Here is a 23903-nt window from a genome sequence, read left to right as displayed (position 1 = left end):
GTAGAGCAGTGTCCTCAAAGTGAAAATGGTCTTGATCCTACAATTTTATATCCAGCTGAATTCAAAATAGAGATGTTTTCAGACAGGCAAACAAATAGAACACCCATGAATACTTCAAAATAATACATTGGAAACACGAAATGAAAAATTAACCTGAAAAAAAAAAAAAGAATGGAATTCAGTGGATGTTTTTTTGTCCGTTGTCTGGACATTCAAAACACCCTCCAAATAAGAAAATAAATACTAAATTATATACGATTTGGAAAGGAATAAAAAATAAGTTTGGGTCTAATCAAATGTAATCATGGTATCACTATACTCTTTCCATTGAAACAGACACTCTTAACCTCCCGTTAACCAACTTGAAAGTGAGCCAGCGTGCTCCACTTTCTGTAAATCAAACTCATGCCCATACCAGACCGCGAGCAGCCTGTCTAGAGACAGTATTGGAACTGAGACGACATTGGGATGGTTAAAAAAAAAAAAAAAGTGTCTTCAGGAAGGTGGGTGGTTTCAGGCTCACCGTATAAAAACCAGTAGCTTTCCTCTAAATCAGCAAGAAATAGCTGGACAAATGACCTCTTTCATACCTGTTCCTGAGTGAGCGTGTTCTCCCTCCCAGCGCCCCCAGCATCGTCTCGGGTTTGTGTCTAGTTGAGTGTGGTTGACACACCCATCACTAGTTTCAGGCGTGCAGCGTAGCGATCGCGCGGCTGCATGTGACCCGCTGGGCCTGCTACCGGGGTCGCTCCCTCTGTCCCTGCATGGCGCCAGGACGGCCCTGCAGACGGTCTTCCCGGGGCCGGGCCTTTTGTCCTGTGACTGATGCCTTCCAGAGCTGGAAGCCTCCGTTTCCGTTTCGAGAGGAACTTTTGTGGGGTGTGACAAGCTAAGCTCATTTTAAAATGCACCTGGAAGGGCAAATGCCCCAGCAGTTTTGCAGGGAGGGGCAGGCGCACAAACAGGTTTGCTCCGCTAACGTCAGACTGAACTGCGAAGCCACGGTAATTCAACAGTCTAGGAACAGTAACTGTAGAGGGAACAGATGCACATGGATGTGGAAATTTACCATGTCCTAAGCGTGGAGTTGCACATGAGTGCGTGGAGGCTGCACTGGGCAGCCAGTGATGCAGTCGGGGGGACTAGGACCCTGCTGACGTCGGCTGCAAACTCGAGAGGCGAGCGGTCTCCCGCTATCTGAACAGTTATCCAGACGTAGCTCCAGTTTGATGTGTGGGATTGAGGGATACTTTTTATTCTTATTAATCTGAATGCTGAAAGTTGCCTGATCTAAGATGCCATAAAAGAAAAGACGGATATATTGGCTCACATCAAAATGTGATAGAACACGTCCGTGTGCTGAATGAATGTATTTAACAAGACGTGAGGATTCTGTGTTCTCACGCATGACTAGACTGCAGCGTAGCAGAGAGTGCTGTGTGGTTGCTTGCGCTCAGAGGTCTTGTGTGTCCCGTCGTTCGTGTCTGCAGATCCAGGGGCAGCGAAGCCGGCGTTCGCCTTCCTGAGCAGCGGCGCTCCCACGGGCAGCGCGCCGGCCGCCGCGGGGGCCGTGTTCCGAAGCCCCGCCGCCTCCAGCGCGCCCGGGCCCGCCTTTGTGTTCGGACAGGCCAGCAACCCCGGGGCCAGCTCTGCCTTCGGGAACTCGGCCGAATCGGGCGCGCCTCAGTCTTTGCTGTTTTCTCCAGAGAGCAAACCAGCGACCACGTCGAGCGCGGCCGTCACCCCATTCGTCTTTGGGCCGGGAGCCGGCAGCAACAGCACCGCGGCCTCCGGCTTCAGCTTTGGAGCTACGACCACATCCAGCTCTGCAGGTACGGTGACAAAGGAAAAGCGTGCGTGTGCTAGCTGGACGGGCTGGAAGTCTGTCCTCTCTCTGCAGGTGACGTAGCAGGTGACCAGAGAACGGCCCGGCGCCACTAGGCCGGCTTTACCCAGGGTGTTGTAACCGTTCAGTGCGTGGAATCGTGTATATTGGGTTCGGTTTAATATAATTAACTCTTGGGAGGAATTTCTCTAGTCTCAGTGTCATCTTTAGTTTTTCCAAGTGTTCTTTTTGAGATGTTAGGTTGTTAACCAGAAACTGGGGAGTGTTTCATTTGACACGCGTCCCCAGTACGTAGCATGTACATGAGGACAACACTAGCTGGTCTCTGCTGTATGGTAGATCATCTGATGAGAGATCACGTGTCTTCTTAGATCAGTCCCTCTACCTGAAAAAATCTCACTGCGAAGGTGGGGACTCTTGCTAATAGACCATTTTGTTGATGTGAATTCTATATGGTTTCACTAAATAATGGAGAGAATTATATTCTTAATATTCAGACCTTGCCTTGATGGGATCTGTTCAGCAAGGTAAGTGTCCGAAAAGAAGCTTGAAGTTTGCTGCTGAGTTTATAGATGTTTCTTGAGGATTATCTCATGGTAGCTATTAAGTGACATCAGTGTTTCTCTGGGCTTCTAGGATCCTCCTTTGTATTTGGCACTGGGCCTTCAGCACCATCTGCCAGTCCAGCATTTGGGGTTAACCAAACTCCGACATTTGGACAGAGTCAAGGTGCCAGCCAGCCTAATCCCCCGGGCTTTGGAGCTCTGTCCTCGGCAGCAGCGCTGTTTTCTGCGGCTTCTCAGCCTGCACCGCCTACCTTTGGGACTGTGTCAAGCAGCAGCCAGCCTCCTGCGTTCGGACCGCAGCCCAGGCAGTCTGCGTTTGGCTCCGCGGCAGCTCCGAGTTCCGGTGAGTGTGCCCTGCTCTGTACCCAGGGTCTGCTTGTCTGCAGGTCGCCTGGTGTCTGTACCTAGCGTCTGCTTGTCTGCAGATAGCATGTTTCTGAATTTTAAAACCATGCCTATGTCTTCTTTATTTTTTATTTTATTATTTCTTTAAGATTTTGTATATTTGAGAGAGAGAGCGCGCACACAAGCAGGGGGAGCGGCAGAGGGAGAGGGAGAAGCAGACTTCCCGCTGAGCAGGGAGTCTGACCCGGGGCTCCATCCCTGAGCCCAGGGCAGAGGCTTAACTGACTGAGCCACCCAGGTGCCCCCTGTCTTATTTCTTTAAATGTCTCTTGTACTTGGAATAGAAAAGTACATGCTTGGACTTCCCTAGAAACAACATTCCCAACTTTCATACAGTGAAGCACATTAAGGCATTAAAGCATGCGATTAACATGTAGTTATTTCTTACTCTTTGAGGTGCAGCATCGATTCAGTCCCATTTCTCCCCATTTGAGTTTTGGAGCACTCCAGCCTAGATTTCAGCCACATCCTAGATTTCAGCCACATTTTCTTTTTTTTTTAAAGATTTTATTTATTTATTTGAGAGACAGCACAAGAGGGAAGAGGGTCAGAGGGAGAAGCAGACCCCCCGTTGAGCAGGGAGCCCGATGCGGGACTCGATCCCGGGACTCCAGGGTCATGACCTGAGCCGACGGCAGTCGCTTAACCAACTGAGCCACCCAGGCGCCCTCAGCCGTATTTTCTAATCTTCGTTGTGACTGGATTTACTTCAGGAGGTTATGCCCCCACTCCAGTTCTCTCCTGGGCCAAAACTGCCCAGGCGCCCAGGACACTTTGTTTGATGATGCTTGACTTGCATATTTAAACGAACATTCGTGTGTGTGTGTGTGTTTAATATGGCTAATCACATTGTACTATGAGGATATATTTCCTCAAAACTGTAGGATGTGTACTTTTCTAACTGTAAAATATGACTTCCTATAGAAAAGCATGGGACAGAAATGAGCAGTGTGGTGGTGGAGCAGACGTGTGGCTAGCCCACCACCAGCAGCCCCTCCTGCTCCCTGTTCGCTCATGTGCCTCTCTTTCCTTGCTCTAATGTGTCCTGGCTTTTATGGTGATCTCTTTCCTGGGGTTTTATTTAAAGTTAACTGCTGATATGTGAAGCTCTACAAAATATCATTTTGCCTTATTTTTAACTCTATATAAATGGAAATCTCACTGTATTCAGTCTCTTGATTCTTGCATCTTTCACTCTTATTTGTAAAGTTCCTCCATGGTATTGCATACTGTTTGTTCATTTTCACTGCTGTAGAGTAAATCAGTTTATGAACATAGCACAATTTATCCATATACTGTTGATGAATGTGTTGGAGTTGTTTTTAGCAATTAGGAAATGCACCTCTGCGGGGCGCCTGGGTGGCTCAGTTGTCGAGCCGTCTGCCTTCGGCTCAGGTCATGATCCCAGGGTCCTGGGATGGAGCCCCGCATCGAGCCCCCCATCGAGCCCCACATCAAGCCCCCCATCGAACCCCGCATCGGGCTCCCTGCTCTGCAGGAAGCCTGCTTCTCCCTCTCCCACTCCCCCTGCTTGTGTTCCCTCTCTCGCTGTGTCTCTCTCTGTCAAATAAATAAAATTAAAAAAAAAAAAAAAAAAAAAAGGAAATGCACCTCTGCTCATTCTTGTGTTATGTGCCTTGGGGCACACATGCATATTTTTCTAGGGTATATACCCAGGAGAGGGCTTGCCAAATTAAAAGGTGTGCATGCCTATCTTATACTTCGGAAAATAATGCAAGCTTGTCCTGATGGATTGTGCCCATTCACATCTTACTACGTTGTACGAGGATTCTCATATTTGGATTCTGCTGGATTTCATTTTCTGTGAATTGTTTCTATAAGGATTTTTTTTTGGCCGTTTTTTTGTTTGGTGGTTTCACTTTTGCTTACTGATGTGTAGGAATATTTTTATGTATTCTGGATATTAGTACTTTGTCAGTACAGGGAGCAGAATTTCTGCTGGGACGTATGTTAACCATTTTAATCAGGATTTATTGATTCTTCTCAGCACGTGAATTGCAGAGTGTAGCTTTTCACACAAGTGCCATTTCCCTCCTCCTCTCTCTCCTCCTCCTCGAGTGGCCGTTGTGTGCTCAGATGAGTGTTTCCAGGATGCAGATGCTGTGTGGTATAGAGTGCTTTTCTTTTCTATACAGAATTCTGTTTTCTCCAGCACCAGTGATCCCTCTCTGTTAATAATTTCTTTGTACCTATCATTAGTTATAACTTTAGCTCTTCTCCCTTTCTTAGAGATCGCTTCTCAGTATTTTCAAATACATCGGCTGCTTGTTATTTAGTATCTTGAAGGAAATTTTTCACAGAATCATCTGACCTGTTCCTTTTACCAGGCTTTCTAGGCCTGCTATTTAACTGTGGTCTTGGTACCACTTTTTACCATTCTCTTGGGATTGCTTAGCTTCCTCTCTTTCCTGGATGATGTCAGTGTCTTGTTCTTTCTTATTCTTTTGTTTTGATAGAGCAGATCTTCTAGTGGTTTCTTAAGTCCTTAGGGAAGAAAATTTTGAAACCTTACATTTCTGGAAGTATCTTTATTCTGTGCCTGTGTTTGGTAAGATTTCGGTTGAATACAGATTTAGATTGGGAATAATTTTCATAGTTTTGAAAGCATTTCTCCTTGCTGGACTTTTGGCTCCCTCCAAGTTGCTCTGGAAGTCTTTCTTGAACTTTGCTTTTGGACCCATTTCTTCTTTCTGGAATCTCACTGGATCTTTTCTTTTGCCTCCAGTGTTCTGACTTACCAGGAGGATGGTCCTTGATCTGGATCCATTTTTACCCACTGACAGTGAGGAATTTAGTCTGTCCTTTTGTGAACGTCCATTCTTGGGAACTTCCTGGAATTACTTTGACGATTTTTGTGCCTCACTCTTTAACTTCTGTTCTTTTTTCCTTTTTGTCCTTTCTGGGAAGATTTCTTACATTTATCTTTTACTTGCCCTTGGTCAAGATTTTACTTTTGCTAATTTTAAATGTTCTTTTTTGTTCTGCGGATGTGTCCTTTTTATATTCTTCTGTTCTTGTTTCAGAATTGTTACCTGTTGATCTCTTGAGGATATTAATGATGAGGTGTGGGTTTTCGTTTTTTCCCCTTTAAACTATTGTTCTAGTCCCTTTTCTGCAAATTGCTTTTCTCTATTATTGTTTGGGTCTTGGTGTTTCTTATGAAATACTTTCCTCAAATGTTTGGTGCTTCTTGGCTATCTACTCACAGTTGTTTTTTTTTTTTTAAATTGTAAGAATTAACATGAGATCCATCCTTTCAGCAAATTAAGTGTATAATACAGTGGTGTTAACTACAGGCGCCCTGTTGTACTGCTGAGTGCTAGCCCTCCCTCATCTCGTGTAACTGCACTTCACACCCGTGGAAGAGCACCTCTCCGTTCCTCTCTCTCTCTCTCTCTCTCTCTCTCTCTCTCTCTCACACACACACACACACACACACACACACACACACACCAGCCGCCCTTCTTCTCTCCGCTTCTATGGTTTGGCTATTTTAGGTTTCTCATATAAGAGAAATCCTGCAGTATTTGTCCACTTATAGCATGATGTCCTCCAGATTCATTCATGTTTTTGCATATTTTATTTAAAGGCTGAATAGTATTCCATTGTGTGTGATATACATTGTTTTCATCTCTTCATCTGTCAGTGGACATTTAGGTTGTGTCCACATCTTGGCTGTTATAAATAATGCTGCAGTGAACTCGAGAGTCCAGATATCTCTTCGAGATCCTGATTTCAAATCTTTTGGAGAAATACCTAGAATGGGATTGCTGGATCATAGGGTATTTCTATTTTTAATTTTTTTGAGGCGCCTCCATACTGTTTTCCAGTTGTACCAGTTTGCATTCCCACCAACAGAGCGCAGGGTTCCTTTTCTTCACGTGCTCGCCGACCTGTTATCTCTTGTCTTTTTGATTTTTAGCCCTTCTCACAGGTGTGAGGTGGCACCTCATTGTGGTTCTGATTTGCATGTCCCCGATGAGTGATGTTGAGCATCCTTTCATGTGTCTGTTGGCTGTTCATCTTTGGAGAAATGTCTGGTCAAGTCCTTTGTCCATTTTTAAATCAGGTTATTTGGTTTTTTTGACTATCAAGTTGTAGAAGTTAATTTAATATATTTTGGATATCAGCTCTTTATCAGATATATGGTTTGCAAATATTTTTTCCTATTCAACTCATAATTTTATGAACATGGGACACCTAAGTACCACTTGATAATTCTTTGTGCATGGATAGGCTCATAGATCTTGAATCTCACTGTAGGTTTGTCTGACGGGCCTGCTTACTTGGGAGGATACGGATGTTAGTATCAGTAGGTGTTTCCTTCTAGAAGGTCACGTTCCCCAGAGGTTATTCCCATTCCCGTCGTGTTGGAGGGTGCTCCTACTTCTGATTGCCCATGCTCTGGGAGCCGACAACTTACTTTTAATCCTTCTAGTTTTGATAGGATGCCCTTGCCTTTGTGTGTGATCCCCTAGTTCAGAGACCCCTCCAGAGACTGACGTTCTGTTCTGTTGGGGTAGAGAATTATCATCTTGTTTGGTACTGGGGAGGGAGTGATCTGGGTGCCTGCTTCTTACACAGATACTCTCCCATCCTCCTCCTCCTCCTCTTTTTTTTTTTTTTTTTATAGTCACACCTTCATTCTCCCTTCCAGAGGGCCCTGGCACCCAAGCCTTTGGGTATGTTGAGTGTAAATGGAACCGCGTCTCTGCTTTCCCTGCTGCTAGTACTTGGTTCCAGTCAGCTTCCCAGCGTCTCCATTTTGTTGTTGTCGTCTCCTCTTTCCCCCAGCTTTGTAAAAATCCCTTTACTATTATTTTAACATAATTTTTGAAGTTAGCGCTAAATGTGTGTGTTGATTCCACTCTCTTGAACCGGAAGTCTCTTCTGCCCTTTCCTCCTCGGTCACGGGTAAGTTGGGTCACTTGTCCAAGGGTGTTTTTTTAAGTATGTTGCGTGTGTCAGTGGAGAAAATTCTTCGTTTTAACTTTCTTTATATTAAATGATTATAAGAGAGCTTAATCCTTCCCCCGTTTTTGTACGTAAAGGTCAGAGTCCTCACTAGAAAAACTGCCCTCTTGCCCGTCGTGAAGTTTTTCCGCTTTAACTACCGCAGGTTCGGTTTTCCAGTTCGGCAGCGGCAGCACCACCAGTTTCAACTTCACGAGCACCAGCCCGTCGGGAGTGTTCACGTTCGGGGCGAGTCCGAGCCCCGCTGCCGCCTCGGCGCAGCCTTCCGGCTCCGGGGGCTTCCCGTTTCCGCAGCCTGCGGCGGCGTTCACAGTGGGGTGAGACGGGGCTCCGGCACGGTGGGGCTGCGACCGCGTCCTGCTTGCGGCCCCGAGGGCTGCGGTGTCGCTGGGCCGAGGCCGTATGTGCCCCCGCGGCGCTTGCCCACAGCGCGGTTGTGCGGGAGCCGGGCCTCGGCGCTGCGGCCGCTGGGGCGCGCATGCGCGCGGACGGCCTGAGGTTACTTCCACGGTGCCCCCCCCGTCCCGGCGTCCCCCACACCTCCCCACGTCCCCCCTTCACGGTCACGACGCCCCCCGGCGCCCCCCCCCACGCCCCCCGGCGCCCCCCCTCACGGTCACGATGCCCCCCACACCCCCGCACACCCCCCGGCGCCCCCCCCCGGTCCCGGCGGCCCCCCCACGCCCCCCCTCACGGTCACGACGCCCCCCACACCCCCGCACACCCCCCCACGCCCCCCCCTCACGGTCACGACGCCCCCCGGCGCCCCCCCTCACGGTCATGACGCCCCCCCCCACGCCCCCCGGCGCCCCCCCCGGTCCCGGCGCCCCCCCCACGGTCACGACGCCCCCCGCACACCCCCCCACGCCCCCCGGCGCCCCCCCCGGTCCCGGCGCCCCCCCTCACGGTCACGACGCCCCCCACACCCCCCCCTCACGGTCACGACGCCCCCCACACCCCCCCCTCACGGTCACGACGCGCCCCCCCCCTCCCCCACGCCGGTCGCAGGTAGGATTGTGGTGATTCTGAAATCTCCCGGGCACCTGGTCACGGAATGCAGTCTTTATTTCCCACAGGTCAAACGGGAAAAATGTGTTCTCTTCTTCCGGAACTTCCGTTTCTGGCCGCAAGATAAAGACCGCCGTCAGGCGCCGGAAATGAAGGCGGCGCTGCGTCGCACCCCACGCTTGGCGGCGGCCGGGGCCCTGCCGCTCGGCTCCCGGCGCGGACGGGGCGAGGGGCCGCCTCAAGCCGGAGCCGCCCGAGGCCTTCTCTACGTCTGGGACTCCCTCCTCCTCGACAGAAGCCCTGCCCTCACCCTCCCACTCCCTTAAAAAAACAAAATAGCTAGATTGGTGACTGATTCTTCAGCGGAGAGAGGAGCCAGCACAGCATCCCCTGGGGCGGCGTCGGCGGGCGGCACCCGGGGCGGAGCCCGCTCCCCGGCCGCTGGGCCTCGAGCCGCCTGGGGCCGCCGCGCCCTGCCGCCCGCCCGCGCTCACGGACGCGCTGGAATTGTAATTATCCCGGAGGAATCCTGTATAGATTAGAGACTGTGGAAGTGAATGATTTCTATGCTGAGTTTGTGCTGGTGTATGTGTGAAGTGAGTGAGTTGGGTGTATTGTGCTCTAAAATTTTCTGATAGAGGAAGCCTGAATAAAGAATGGTCCATGCCAAGGACTTACTAGATCTAGTGCGTTCTGCATTTAATAATTATATGCTATTTCTATATTTTCATTCTCCTATCACCTGTCTTGCCTTTTTCATTATTTTATTATGAAACTTGTGTAAATACAATTTTGTTTCTGTACTTTTTTGGCATAACATAAATCTGTGAACTTGAAATTTTAATTTTGTGTTAGAAAATTTGTTTGTTCTTTGTTTAGTCTTGTCTCAGATTTTATTATGTAAATCCCATTATTCAAAGTTGCCTAAATCCATTTGGAAATCTTTAAAAAAAAATTGGGGATTCTTAAAGTGAATTTATTGGCTTTTCTGATCCAGTTTTGTTTGGACCAAAAACCAGTATTGTACAAAGTATTAAGCATATATTTTTATATTTACTGAAATGGACTGTGGTGACTTTGGATAATAAGGAAAAGTTTAATATTAAAGCCATGTTTATTACAGTATAATTAACATGTTAAACCATGGGATAAATGCCATCAATAAAAAATTATGAAATATTTTTTGTTCTAGTGTTAACTTATAATGAAGGTACCCGTGTAATGGAAGGGAACCTTTTTTTGTAAAGGTTCGCCATGGTCAGAGAAATTCCAAAGAATACATTTAAGTGATGTGGACAACTCCTAAGTGAAGGGGAAGTGTCTGAACGTAAAACATAGAGAAGGTACCCTGCTTTTTGTCTGGTGCTAGGAATCACGCCTACTTTGCATATAAATTGACATACCTTTTTAAAAGTTGAAAATAAACACACGTAACCATTTCTGTTTGTATCTGTATCTTCCTTGAGAGGCGACTAGACAGTGTTTATTGATCGAGTCTTGGAGACACATGCATGGAATTCTTTTATCAAATTTTTTTTTCTAACTAGATCTGTGGTCCATAAAAGACCTGTTGGGACAGCATTTGCTGATTTTTATACTTAATTTGAACACAATTATTTTGCGCGGACTTTTATTTTGCCGAACTTCTGGTTGAAGTCCAAATTCAGAACTTCAAAATGTTTACGAGCTTTTTCTGTACGTGTTTCCAATTTTGAAAAGATATTTTGCATATTGAAAAACATTTTAGGCCATTATCAGATGCTGGTTTGTGGGGGGAGACATAATTCTCACTTTATTAATAATACACATTTGACACAGACCTGTTTGGGGGCAAATGATGAATACTGGAAATCTGGTTTTAATGGGGAGATGTTCATGCCTAAATAAATGGCAGGTTCGTTCATTATCGGTCATTCTCTGGGCCCGTATGAACGGGAATATTAGGCTTTCTACTCTGGGGGAGATTTTCATAAGAAATGTGCTAGAAATACTTAGTATTCTTCAAAACAAGTGACTGAAAATCATACTTAAGGTGGCTTAAAAATGAAATCTTCTGGCACCAAAGCTGTAGTCTGCAGAGCTGTAATCGGACTTGGGACTTGGATTTTCCATGTCCCACTGCCTTCATTCGTACGCTGCGCGCGATGTCCCCAGAAGACAGTCATGAGCGGGGCTCCATCCGCCACCCTGAACCGCTCCCCCCGGCCTCCCCCTCCCTCGGGGTCCGGCAGAGGGATCTCCCCCGTGGACTGGCTCCGGCCGCAGACACACTTCTCAGCCACTCTCTGTGGCTGTAACCGCGGTCTCGGGCAGGCCTCGGTTCCACGTTCCCTCCACGAGTGAAAACTGAAGGCAGTTGGTGCAAGAAGGGCAGGTAGCACGGCAAGAAAGCGAGCCCACTTCTCATGCTGGAGGACTTCGAATGCCTGAGCTCCAGGCATGAGGATGCCACTTCAGGTGCCAGGCTGTTTTGAGTAATTTAGGATTTGGGGCATTAAGAAAAAGTGTAATTTAGACCATTGAAAAATGTCTTCGAGCTAGCTGCTTATTAATACTTGTTACAAATTCTCTCCTGAAATTGTTCATGTACTTAGGATTTTATTATTTGAAATTAAAGTGCTGGACTAATTTTAAGTTTGTATCCAGGCTGTAAATTAGTCCAACACTTTAGTTTCAAATAATGCTAATTTAAAAATTTTTATTATTCGAGTATTGATGACCTACACCATGTTGTAATGGTTACAGGCATACAGCGTGATTCAGCAATTCCGTACATCACTCAGTGCACACCACCGTTAAGTGTGGTCACCATACGGGATTATAGAATTAGTGACTACTTACTGTGCTGTCCTTCTCATCCTCATGACCTCACTTGTCTCCTGGGCCTATTTAAAGTTTGAAACTCAATGGAAAGTTTACAAAGGTTAGCCTATGTGTTTAATGGAAACTGACATTTGGTACAGTAAAATTGAGAAAACGAGTGTATTGGGTCTAGCAACACAGGCCAACTGAATTTACTAGTACTACGGGGCACCACCCCTTAGTCCACTGTAGTTCGTAGTTCCAGAAACGTGTAATTTGTGCCTGGGCTCAGAACAGCACATTGTAGAACTCAGACCAGGCCATTGTTTAGCTACATTTAGTTTATTATCATCTGTGTTCTTCTTGAGGAACCTGTTTTGTTTCCGGTCTTCCTCCTCTAGAACAGGAAATGCTTGTAAGATCAGAACTAGATTTAAATTGCCCAGCTCAGTCATTTACCAGCTAGGAGACTTTGAACTTCTGGTTTCCCATGTGTAACTTGGGTCCTTAGTATCTTGCATAATAGTTGGGATGGTTAACCACTTTAAGGACAGGATTAGTTTAACATTAAGCAAAGTCACCTATGGGTAACTTCTGAGTGACGTGCTTAAAGAATACACCCCAAAAGGTAGACTCTTGGGGGAGGCTTAGACCTCTATTTCTGAAAGCACGCTAGTTGACTGCCATTCTCCTAAAGGCGGGGAACGCTAGAAAATTGTATTTGGAAGTGCGGGTTCCCTTAAGCAGGAGATTGTAGAGCAGATTTCAAATTAACAGTCAAAAAACAAAAGCATTGGTGATCAAGTATTTATTGAGACAAAGAATACAAATTGGTGGCATACAAATTATTAAAAATAGAATGCTGAATTTTATTTATAGGCAGGCCATCAGATACTGTTTGTGGGTCAAGCCCTACTATAATGAACTGCGAGGATATATACATACATAGTTTGGAATGAGGAACTTCACCCAGACAAGCACATATTGGAAAGATTGTGGCCTTTGGTATAGGGGATGGGGAATGGCAAGTACTTGTCAGATTTCAGGAATACTGACTGCTGTTATTTGGGCCTATTCTTCAAAAGAAAACAACGGCCTGTTTTAATAGGGCTAAGTGTGGAATGAAAACATTTAATACCCCCCCCCCCAAAAAGCCCATCACTCCCAAGTAGCAAGTAGTTTCAACTCCTTTCTCCTTTCATTTTGCCGGAAATACTGATGCATAAGTAAGACACCCACACAAGTCACTTAAGGGAACAAGTCCTTTTAAAGCAGAGTTAAAACAACTTGTCATCTGAAGCAATAAACACTGAAGACTTAGTGTTATAATTTAGATAAAGGGGCCCTCAAGTATAATGTATTTTTTTTTCTAATCCTAAATATCTGGGTAAAACTGGAAGGTAAATGTTTAGGTGGAAAGAAATGACTTCTGAACCAGGGTGACACAAGCAGCAGCTGGGCGATACTTTAAAGGGTTACTATCCCCAAAAGTGCTGGCTTTATTTTTATAGTCACAGCTTAGTCTAAAAATCAAGGCCTGCCATCCTCCCGTTGACTTCCCTAAGCCCGGCCTGGACATTAGCGCGTCAGACTTCTCTCAAGGTGCACCCGCCGCTCGAGCTGGCCGCCTGTAGTTCTGGGGACCGAGGTTTTCTAGATGCCCACGCTAACTGCCTGTTCTGTGGTTTTATTTAGGGCACATTCACTGCAACAGTGTTCTTACTTGGCTTGACTTCTAATTTTTGTTCCCTTGTTACTTATCTTGTAAAAGTGATGAATAATGTTTGTAGTACTATGAAAACAACTTTTTTTGCCTTTTTAGGCTAGAGCTTCAGCATGGGAATTATACTTTGACACAGAAAATCAGCATTTCTATAAATGAAATATACTAAATAGAAAAGTGTTTTTGAAAAGACGGAGGCTCCACCCCTCACAACCCTAAGAGAAAAAAAGTGACTCTCCCTTCTTCCCCATTGTTTTGTCATTTTCCCCCCAATGATTTGGAAATCAAACTCTCTTTTCCTAAGTGCCGAATTAAAAATACAAATACACTTGCATTTTGTTGTAAAGGCAAAGCAGTAATAATACTTACATTTTATAGGGCTGTATAACTTGGATCCTTAGATGGATCTAAATGAACCTACATAGAGATGGGATTCTGAATAACTCCTAGAGCAAATGTGCAATATTCTAAGAAATTAAACTGGGCTACTTATTTGCTTTTGTTTGGCTGTATAAATAACAGTAGCCTAGATGGTAAACCTTCCAATTATCTGAGAGGAAATTCTACATTAAAGATCTATTCCAGAGCTACATGGCTGATGGACACTTCAACTTGAATTCCCCATCAGTGGCAAAAATAGTGTATCCACTAATGCTAATGTATACACTACTAAGTGTTAAGTTTATGTAACATTTCCTAATGTGTCTGTCTACTGTGAAGGGCCATAACACTTCAAATATCTTCCCAGGGGCTACAAGTAAATGATCTGTTGAGTACTTTGACACACTTAATAGGCTTTCAGTGATGTTGGATTTAATATAAAATTATTTTGAAAAACATGGCTTATGAAATTTTACAATAAAAAGGTATTAATAAGGACACTGTTAAGGTTTCTATGGCCATCAAATGTGAATATTTTCAGTTCTAAAGTCAAAGAAAAACCCACTTTAAAAACTGATAGTGATAATAGACATGTCTTGCATTTGCTATTAAAGACCAAAAATAAAATCCAAACTGATCTTTTAAGCAATCTAATTACAAAGTGTCCAAGACAGTTTAGTGTTTTTTGGGAAAACCATGTCAGGGTTGGAAAAAATGCCTAAGAAATAAAACTTTTCAGGTATATCTCAACACTGTTAACTGGGCCATTTAACAAAAGCATGCACACACATTTAAAACACTAAGCTTTGCTTCAGTAGAAGAATAAATTAAAATGGCAATACACAAAGTGTTACGTTACTTAACAATTCCCTCAAAACATCATCCCCGGCAAGCCCAAAATAAGCTTTTGACCCAAAGAACTTAGAAAAATGTCTGGAAATGGTACTTGTCCTTGTTTTAGAAAGAATAGTTCATAATGGGAAAAATGCTAATATTTCACAGGCTACTAGTATTTTATCATGAAATACTAAGATTATTTACCTCCTTGATGTTTCAAAAGTCATGGAACTATATAAAATATAAAAGTAAACTAGCTAGTATGTGACTACCTGGTGTAGAAATAGAAGGTACATTCAGGACACTGAATAGCACTAACACATTTCCTCATGCTGCACACATACTGGCAATATTGTTTTACAGTAAATATGCAACGACCTGATGAAATCCTTTCACCCCACATACTTATAGTTTGATTTAGGGCACTAAAAACACTTCGCACGTGAATTTCAACTTAAATTTACGGTGAAAATTTAGGTTCCCCCCACCCCCCAAAGCAATCACTAACTTACCTTTTCTTTAAAAATAATCAATGATAATATAGCAATAGGACTTAATACTTTTTCATCATCATGCAAAACTTGCCCCCAAATACGTGTTCGAACAGTAACAATACTTGTAAAGTGACATCATTCCCACAATACACTGTAGTACGGATCTGAAAACTTCTGGTGAGGGAACTGCTAGGCCTGCCTCATCTGCTGCCCCTTTCTCTTGCAGCTAACTCACCTCCTCCTAGGGTGGGAGACAAATGGATTACCAAATTTGTGTTCCCACTCCCTCTCCCCAAAAGCAAAAACAACAATTTCCCCAAGAAGTGTTAAAAGATGAGTTAATGTGTTTACAAAACACAACTGACTTTTTCCATCATTTTGGGATAAACCAAAATAAATTTCTTAAAAGTTTCATCTGAAGATTTCACAGCTGAAAATGCTTTCAGCAAATTCTAAAGCCTTAGATCTTAAGAAAGTATATATTGTCCGGTGTTGATTATAAAACCACTTGCCTTCTTTTCGATCTAAAAATTTTTAACACTTGAATTTAACAGGTTTTTCTTCTGGAAAAGTTCTTTGGCATTCAAGTAAAATCAATACTTTCAGAATAGTCACCTGCATCACACTGGAGTGACTGCTTTAATTTCTAAATCATCAATTAGTGTAACCCAGGGATACTGATGGCCTTGATACATAATTTAGTCTTGTCGTTATTCCAGAGAGGATGGAATTCAGGGCTTTTTGGGGCATCATCTGACCCCATTTCTCTTTACCACAATGGTTCCTGCTACAATGTCATAGGCTGTTCGATTATGCTGAAAAAACAGCAGTGTGATGAAAGCAGGGAAAAAAGAAGCAATAGAAAAATTCTTGATCAAAGCTCGTATAGTAGACCTAAAAAATTAAGGCAAAAAATACCAGATAAATTATATACCAACCACTTAAGAGATTAATACTATCCTACCAAGTTCAAAATATATATTTAAAACATACATTCGAAGTATTGAGAGTTTTTACCTTCAATATCTGAGTTACTTTCAAGTAGCATTATATTCTGATCAAACCACCTGGGCTTGTTCTAAAGACATCATCAACGTAAGAGTAAGACTTCAGAACTTCTATATGAAAAGCACTAATGAGTATTTTTTAGAATGTGAACTAAAGGTTTACAGTATTTTCTTGGATATTTTGCTAGAAGAATAACTGTTCCCTTTACTTCTGTATAGTCACTCGTGTGTGTTTAGTACCTTCTACACTAATATGCTTACTGTAGTCCCCTTTTCTACCTTCTGTGAAGCTCTAACAGTTTAAATTACTGTGTATTCTTTCTTTGTGGGATGCTGTGATTGAAGAAAGCTTTAAAAAGCTTCCAACCATAGCTCAGAATGGAGAATTATCCTACCAGTGTTAGATTTCTGCCTCTCCGCACACAGAAAGGCTACAAAAAAAGCACTGTGGCTGAGTGTGGCTCTGAATGCAGACTAGTTGGTTTCAGATCCATTTTCGACCACTCACTCGTGCTTCACATCTGTAAAAAGGGGATAATGGTACCGATGGTACCTATCTTAGTAGGTAATATGTATTGCTTTAATCAAGGCCTGTTATATAAGAGGTGCTCAATGAACAGCCCTTATTGACTCTCATTAAAAGTAGCAACCAGGATTATAATAATCACAAAACTGTAAGGAAATGTGAGGATATCTGCAAAATCGAGGCTTCCAGAGTCTCTCATATTTCTTTCTATAACAACCCAGCTCTGAATCATTCAGGCAGCATTCCAGCCAGTATCTTGTTTTGCTCAACTAACTGCCACCTACTTAAGTCTCTACAACTCCCATTATCACTATTTGTACCTCCCCACAGAGCCAGACGCCAACAGCTGGCCCTGAGTACTGCAGCCTGACAAGCTCTCTCGTATCGCTTAAGAGCCGGAGCCGGGTGCATGCATGAGTTATCAGCCCCAACTCTTACTGCCCATTCAGGATGGGATAATGACATGTATTATTACCAAATGGAAGCTGGAGGCTCAAGGCAGATTAGTAACTGGCCCAACAACCACCAACTTAGAGAATAATCGAACTGGGTACGGAGCACCAAAGCACTGATACAGCACCCCCACCCAAACCCTCTCACGACTTTTACTCTATAAAATAATTATCTTGAAATTGTATCCTGAAGAGGGGTCTACAGTTCTACAACAATTGAAAACCTCAGTGCTCCATACATACAATGGAATATTACTGAGCCATCAGAAAGGATGAATCCCCAACTTTTGCATCAACATGGATGGGGCTGGAGGAGATTATGCTAAGTGAAATAAGTCAAGCAGAGAAAGTCAATTATCATATGGTTTCACTTATTTGTGGAACATAAGGAAAAGCATGGAGGACATTAGGAGAAGGAAGGGAAAAATGAAGGGGGGGAAATCAGAGGGGGAGAAGAACCATGAGAGACGATGGACTCCGAGAAACAGACCGAGGGTTCTAGAGGGGAGGGGGGTGGGGGGATGGGTTAGCCCGGTGATGGGTATTAAAGAGGGCACGTTCTGCATGGAGCACTGGGTGTTATATGCAAACAATGAATCACGGAACACTACATCAAAAATTAATGATGTAGTGTAAAAAAAAAAAAAAAAAGAAAACCTCAAACTTTTCAGTTCTAAACATAATAAAGGTAAGTCTATTACATGCCATGAAGAAAAAAATACCAACATCCTAAAAATACTATATCAAATGGTATTACTTCTGAATAATATTGAATTGAATTCTATACTTAAAACTTACTATTTTCATAAGTATGTAGTAAATTAAGCCAAGGAAAGAACTTACGTTGTGATGCTCACATTTGAGGAAGGAATCACTAGAACCCGACTCGGCGCAATAAGCACAGATGTATCACACGTCACCACTCGAAGGCCGAGCAGGAACTTCCCTGGGGTCGCTCCACCTGCTCCCCAAATGCAAATTATCTAAGGAAAGAGGGAGAGTTTAAAAATAATTCACTAGCTCAACTCTACCAATTTTAAAGAGAAGTTTTTTTTGCCATGTTATTCATGTTTTAAAATTTTCAAGTTGAAAGAATCTCAGAGAATACTGACAGGTTAATGCTGTAAGGCTTCTCTGCAGGTCTCTTATGCCCTCAATACACCAGACGTCTACCACAGTATTTCTCTGTGACCCACTTTTTTTTTAAGCAAGTTGTTTCTATGGAAAAATACATTTCAAGTTCCACAACCAACTTGCAAGTGTATTTTTAGACAGCAAGACTGAAATATATCACAAAGAAATTGTAAAATGTCACCACTCAGAAAGTTCTACTTTTTAACTTGAAGAATATTATGTTAAAGAACATTTGGAAAAAATTAAAAAACAGAGGTATTTGACAAAAACATGAATAACTATAAATTTCCATTACTTTTTGTGTTGGGCTGATCATCTAAAATTAGATCGTTAAAGGTGAATTATTTGCTGAGTCAGTAGCTTACCTCATAGAAACAAACTAACAATCTGTATATAAGAGCCACAATCATCATTTTCTGCAAGTCTTCCATCGATGTGTCTTCATCTATTTCTTCTATTATATAATGCATAGCAAACTTGGAGATATCCCTACACAAAACAATAGTTTTGGGTTATAAAGAATTAGTTACCAGAGCAATGCATTGGTATTTTTTCCATTACTGTCACAAACTTTAACTGAAATTCTAAACTAATCTTTAGGTTTCCACCCATTTAGTTTCACAAAACATTCATTAGCTTGTTCAACAAATAAGCAGCACTATCGTGAGCAGGCACTGTACTAGCCCCGGGGACTCAACCTGATCCCTGCTTTCATGGAGACTCCTACCTACTAGACAAAGCACAACAACTAAGTAATAATAAAGTGGGATGACGGTGATGATAGAGAACCACAGGATAGTAGGGAAACACATACCAGGTACATTTAACTTAGGGAGTGAAGCCTTCCCTCTCCATCCCATCCTGTGGATGAAGAGAAGTTAGCCAGACTAAGAAGGGGGAAGTTTCAGGAGGGAGAGACTAGCAAGAGAGAAAGGCTTGGAACGAGGCTGTGATGGAAGCTGTAAGCAGTATGGCATGGCTCAAATATTAAGTATAAAAGGTCACAGCAATTAAGAAATAAGAGCATCTGTTAAATGATATGAAGACAAGACTTTATCCTGATGGCAGTTAAGAAATCACTGAAGAGTTTTAAGGTGGGAGAGGGGCAGACTCAGAATTTATGATCTCTTTTAGATCAGAGACTGGACTGAGATAGAACAGGAGACGGGAGACTGAGATACCAGTTAGAAGACTTCTGCTGTGATCCAGACGAGGGATGACAATCACTGGACTAGGAAGAAGCAGTGATGATGAAACAGTAAAGGGGAAATGGTCTGAGTTGAAGGCTATTCAGGAGCCTGAAAAGTAAGGAGCTGGTACCTGGCTGGCTGTGTGGGTGGTGGGAAAGAAAGGGAGAGACAGGGAGGAATTGCAGTAAAACTCGGGTTCCTGGCAAAGGCCCTGAAATTTCACCAAAGGGTTTGTATCTTGACACTGACACTTACGACCTTTGTATTTATAAATTCTGAACTTAGCTTCTTGAAGTAAACCCTAACTTCAATCTACAAAAAGGAGGTATTAACCTCTACATCTCGTACCGGTGATACAATGAAAGAATCCATATGAAGTGAGCTCAGCGCTCAGCATATAGAAAGGGCTTAGCAAGTGATAACTGCTATATAATTATTAATATGAAAGGAGGATTATTCAAATAAACGGCTCACTTTGCAGTTCACTTGGGACTTGCCTCGTTGTGTAAGCAATCCCATTTGGAAATGCCCGTCTAATTGATTATCAACAGTTCATCTACCCAAAGCTCTTTATGTTTTTGTTTTTTACTCTGAACAGGATAGTGAGAGGGAAATTAATGCCTAGTCTAACAAAATGGTTGAATCAAAAAAAATCCAATGTTTACCTACTTTCGATAGGTGAGATTCCCACAGATCTTTCATAACTTATTAAGTGTTTTTCTCTTTTTTGTATTTATTTCTTAAAACCAAGAAATACAATATGCCCAAGTCCTTATAGGAGCTCCCGATAGGAGAAATTGTGACACCGGCACACTGTCCATTTGCAGCATGAAGAGAACTTCAGAAAACAAGATCTCTACACAGTAGACATTAAAACCTTTCTGCAAATAGCCTTAACTTACTTTATTCCACTGAGGTGCATAATACTTAAGACAATGGTTGCTTTTATAAAGAAGAGAATAAAGAAATCCACCATCTCTGCCATAAATCTGTGGGCCAAGGATGGAATAACATACTCTCTGCCTGTAAATCAAAAAAAAAAAAAAAAAAGGTTAGGAAAACTACTCATTTCACATAAGCCTTGGAACCCAAGCTAGGTGATAAATGGAGAACACAAAGTCAAGGTATAACTTGCTAATAAAAAGAGAAGTTAAAACCTTGCAACAATTACTGGTATTGACTCCATCAATAGCACATGGTATTTATTCCACTATTTACTGAACAGTTTAAAGTTTGCTTTCACCCAATTACGGTTTAAAAAATAATTTCAGTAGATATTAAATTATTTAAGGCACTCAATACATTTCACTAGGGACTCAAAAGCGTATCCTGGTGATCACAAGCCTATGACACAAAATTAAACATTTTTTAGTAAAAACCAAGGTTAAGTATAGACAATTACTAGTACAAAGTAAATAACCTGTTCCTCATTTTACCGCCTCTTCATTTAGTTTGTCTTGCTTTTCTATGTAATAAATCCAATGATTATCAATCTGACCTCTTAAGTTCTGAATGGGATCAAATTGAGGAAAACTACTTCTTGTCTCATATATGTGGCTGAACAAAGTAAACAAAAAGTCTAATAAACTAAAAAATGTAACTAGGACAAAATATTCTAATTCCCATCCAGAAGTAAACAGACAATATTACACAGAACATTCACTTAGAGCTCAAAGGTTCATAACTCCACCTGCTTTCACGTAAATCTCCTTTTATATCCGGCAGTTTCATTGTTCCTAATACACAGGTAATGCCTAATTATCCTATCAATTATAGATACTACTTATACTATAAATTATACTATACTGTAATTATACTACAGATACTATCACATATCATCATGTATCGTATCATCCACAATAAATCCACGTCTGGATTGTTCCCCGCACTACCGGCACCCCCACGCCGAGCCGGCCGTCAAAGCGGGTGTGCCACGTGAGGATGGAGCTCTGGATCTCCGTCTCCACGGCATGGAGATCAAGAGGCGAGCCTGATGAGCAACGCTTTCCCTACACATGGAGACGACCAGTCCCAGGAGTAAGGGCATCCGTTCGGAGGGCCGGGTCTAAAGGAAAAAGAAACCGTACAGCCTCGCCGCACACTCTGGGGAATTGAAGGCCTGGGCAAACGACAGCTGAAGGGCGCAGAGAAATACCCACGCTGCGCAGCAGCATGGTTACAGGAGGAGAAGTGTGCCGGCTCTACCCACCAGCGAGCTCCCCCAAGACCCTTTCGCTCCGCCCCGCCTCACCTCTCCGTCGCGCTTCTCACCTGCCTGCCGCCCGGTCTCGCTCGGGGTTCGCGAAGGGGCGCCGGATCCCACCCTGCTCACTGGGGTTGCCCGGCCGGATCCCTGCGCGTGCGGAGCCCGGCCTCCCGGGCCCGCGACCGGAGCAGCGGGGGTGACGCCGGTAGCCGCTCCCGGGTCAGGCCCGGCGGCCGCGGCGCTCAGGAAGTAGAAGGGGTTGTAATAGCCCAGCTGGAGGGGCGGCGGCGCCGCGGCCTGGGGGGCGGGGGCGCCACCGCCCGAGGGGTAGCTCGGCGGGGGCGGCTGGGGGCTGCAGTAGGCGGGGAAGGCGGCCAGGCCGCTGTGCCAGGTGAGGTAGCCGCAGTAGGACTGCCACAGCCACTCGTGCACCTGCCGGGAATACTCGCGGGCGCTCAGCCGCACCGGCCTGTCTCGCGGCGCGGCGGCCTCGGGCGCGTCGCCGCCTGCCGGCTCCTGCAGCCCCGCACTGGAGCCGGGGGCCGTCTCCCCGCGCTTCCCGGGCTCGCCGGGCGGCTCCGACTCCTCAGCGGCGACCGCGGCGGGTGCGAGGCCCGGGGCGGGGGGCCGGCCCGGGGCCTGGGGTTCGGCCTGCGGCCCGTCCCGGGGGCGTAGGGCGGCGGCGGGAGAGCCTCTCAGGGAAGGGACGGGCTCGGGGTCCCCTCCGCCGTCGTCCTGCCCAGGAGGGCGGCCTCGGGCTTCCTCCGGCCCCTCTGCCATCGTCGCCTCAGCAGCACCCTCGGCGGTCCTGTCACTACGCCGTCTCCCGGCCCCACTAGCCCCTCCCCAACGGCCCGGTCGCCACCGCAGCAGCCGCAGGCGTCAACAATCCGCCACCGGAAGCGGAAACCCCGCCTCTCCCCGGCGTCCCCGGCCGCGGGGCGGAGCGGGGGAGGGGGGGCGTGGAAGACGGGGCTGCGTGCTCCGGCGCGGGCGGCGGGCGTCCCCGGTCTCGGCGGCCGGGAGCCCTTGGCTTGTCGGTGGTTGGGACCACGCTGCCCGCTCCCTCTCCACCTGTCACGGTCTTAGTGAAGTCTAAGGCCCGTGGCTCCCCCACGTCAGCCCCTGGGAGGTGGACTCAGGCTGTCCCAGGAGAAATTGCGGATGGAGGAAGAGGATTTCCGAGAGAGATCCCGGGTCCCAGGTTTCTATTACCGAGCCGCGACTGGTTGGGTCCCCAGGCACAGGGCTTGATGCTTATTTCCGCCTGCATTCGTTCCAGTTAATTAGTGCTTGGCCATATGTACTCAAGAGAGTGACACAAGACCTATCCCTTCAAGGGGATAAGAAATTAATAACCAAATTACACAGAGCCGTACATCAAGGTAGTATGGCTCAGCTGCAGGGATTTTCAGTGTAAAAGACGGGAAGAGGGATTATAGGGATTATGTTGATTTAAGATCTAGACTCTGTCCTTATCTGTGTCGCTAGAACCTTACTTTCCACCGCTGTAGGCTCTAGCAAAAGTGCCTTTCCTCACGCCGTCATCTCAGCCCTTGGTGTCTGTTCCTTTATTTTCTGTTAAGGCAAGACCTGTACGTATCCCAGGGCTTTGGAGGCTTCTCTGAATGCTCCGGCCCAGGCATGATTTCCCCTCCCTCTGAACTATATCAGCACCTTATATATTTATATTTTAATATACTTCCGTTTGTCATAAAGTTGATGAAGTGATAGGAGTATGTTTTTGTATCGCGGTACCATACTGAAGACCTTCAGGGGCTAAGTACTGTGGTTGCACTTGTTACTAGTGATGTCCAGAATCATTCTTGACTTTGCTCTGGGAACTAGAATTATAAAAGGTGTGACTTTTGCCCTTAAGAAGTTCAGGAGTTCATATGATTAAAGGACGTTTCATGAAACACTTGACCTATTTAAGACAGTATGAGTATAATAATCCAAAATAAGGGAAGCATCGTGGGGGTCTATAGCTAGCAAGGTTGCCCTTCACAAATTTGGTTTTAAGAATTGTGAGGAAGTTGTAACATTTAAACAAATAAGCATTCCAAGTTTGGAGGGTTCTGGGAGTGGGGTGGCAGGAGAAGCAGGAAGAAATGAAGATGATATGGAATGAGTGTGAAATATTGCAGTTATTACAGGCAAGGACTTTGTTTTGAATATCATTGATTATGTAGCACCTGGCACAGTGCCACCCACGTAGTAGACATTTATAGTAATCAGGACTCTTGGTTGCAGTTGGCTTGTAACTGATTTAAGAGAGAAAAAAGTAAGTGAATTTATTGACTTGCATAACTAAAAAAGTTCAGGGGTAGT

At 44.7% G+C, this 23903-nt stretch overlaps 2 protein-coding genes across 7 annotated transcripts in view; one reads left to right on the top strand and one right to left on the bottom strand.

Moving 5' to 3' along the window:
• Positions 1–10259, top strand: part of NUP153 (nucleoporin 153) — a 76828-nt gene extending 66569 nt beyond the window's left edge. For 4 of the 5 annotated variants that reach the window (XM_078055724.1, XM_078055723.1, XM_078055721.1 and 1 more), the window contains 4 exons: positions 1491–1832; positions 2483–2755; positions 7958–8129; positions 8889–10259. In XM_078055724.1, the coding sequence (XP_077911850.1) occupies positions 1491–1832; positions 2483–2755; positions 7958–8129; positions 8889–8973 (872 nt within the window). In that variant the 3' untranslated portion in view covers positions 8974–10259. The remainder of the gene's footprint in view (positions 1–1490; positions 1833–2482; positions 2756–7957; positions 8130–8888) is intronic. The other variant, XM_078055725.1, reaches the window with a different exon arrangement.
• Positions 10260–12415: 2156 nt separating this feature from the next.
• Positions 12416–22468, bottom strand: FAM8A1 (family with sequence similarity 8 member A1). Of its 2 annotated transcripts, none has more exons than XM_036069430.2 (5): positions 21638–22468; positions 20269–20389; positions 18542–18665; positions 17886–18025; positions 12416–15951 (listed from the first exon to the last, which is right to left on the bottom strand). In XM_036069430.2, the coding sequence occupies exons 1-5, from the start codon at positions 22350–22352 to the stop codon at positions 15807–15809; spliced, it is 1245 nt and encodes a 414-aa protein (XP_035925323.1). In that variant the 5' UTR covers positions 22353–22468; the 3' UTR covers positions 12416–15806. The 2 variants fall into 2 exon arrangements, with proteins under 2 accessions (XP_035925323.1, XP_035925324.1); XM_036069431.2 differs by having other exon boundaries at positions 17900–18025.
• Positions 22469–23903: the final 1435 nt, after the last annotated feature.

Source organism: Halichoerus grypus, chromosome 9, assembly GCF_964656455.1.
Source record: "Halichoerus grypus chromosome 9, mHalGry1.hap1.1, whole genome shotgun sequence".
In the NCBI taxonomy this organism is placed as follows: domain Eukaryota; kingdom Metazoa; phylum Chordata; class Mammalia; order Carnivora; family Phocidae; genus Halichoerus; species Halichoerus grypus.
This window is presented reverse-complemented; position numbering and strand designations above follow the sequence as displayed.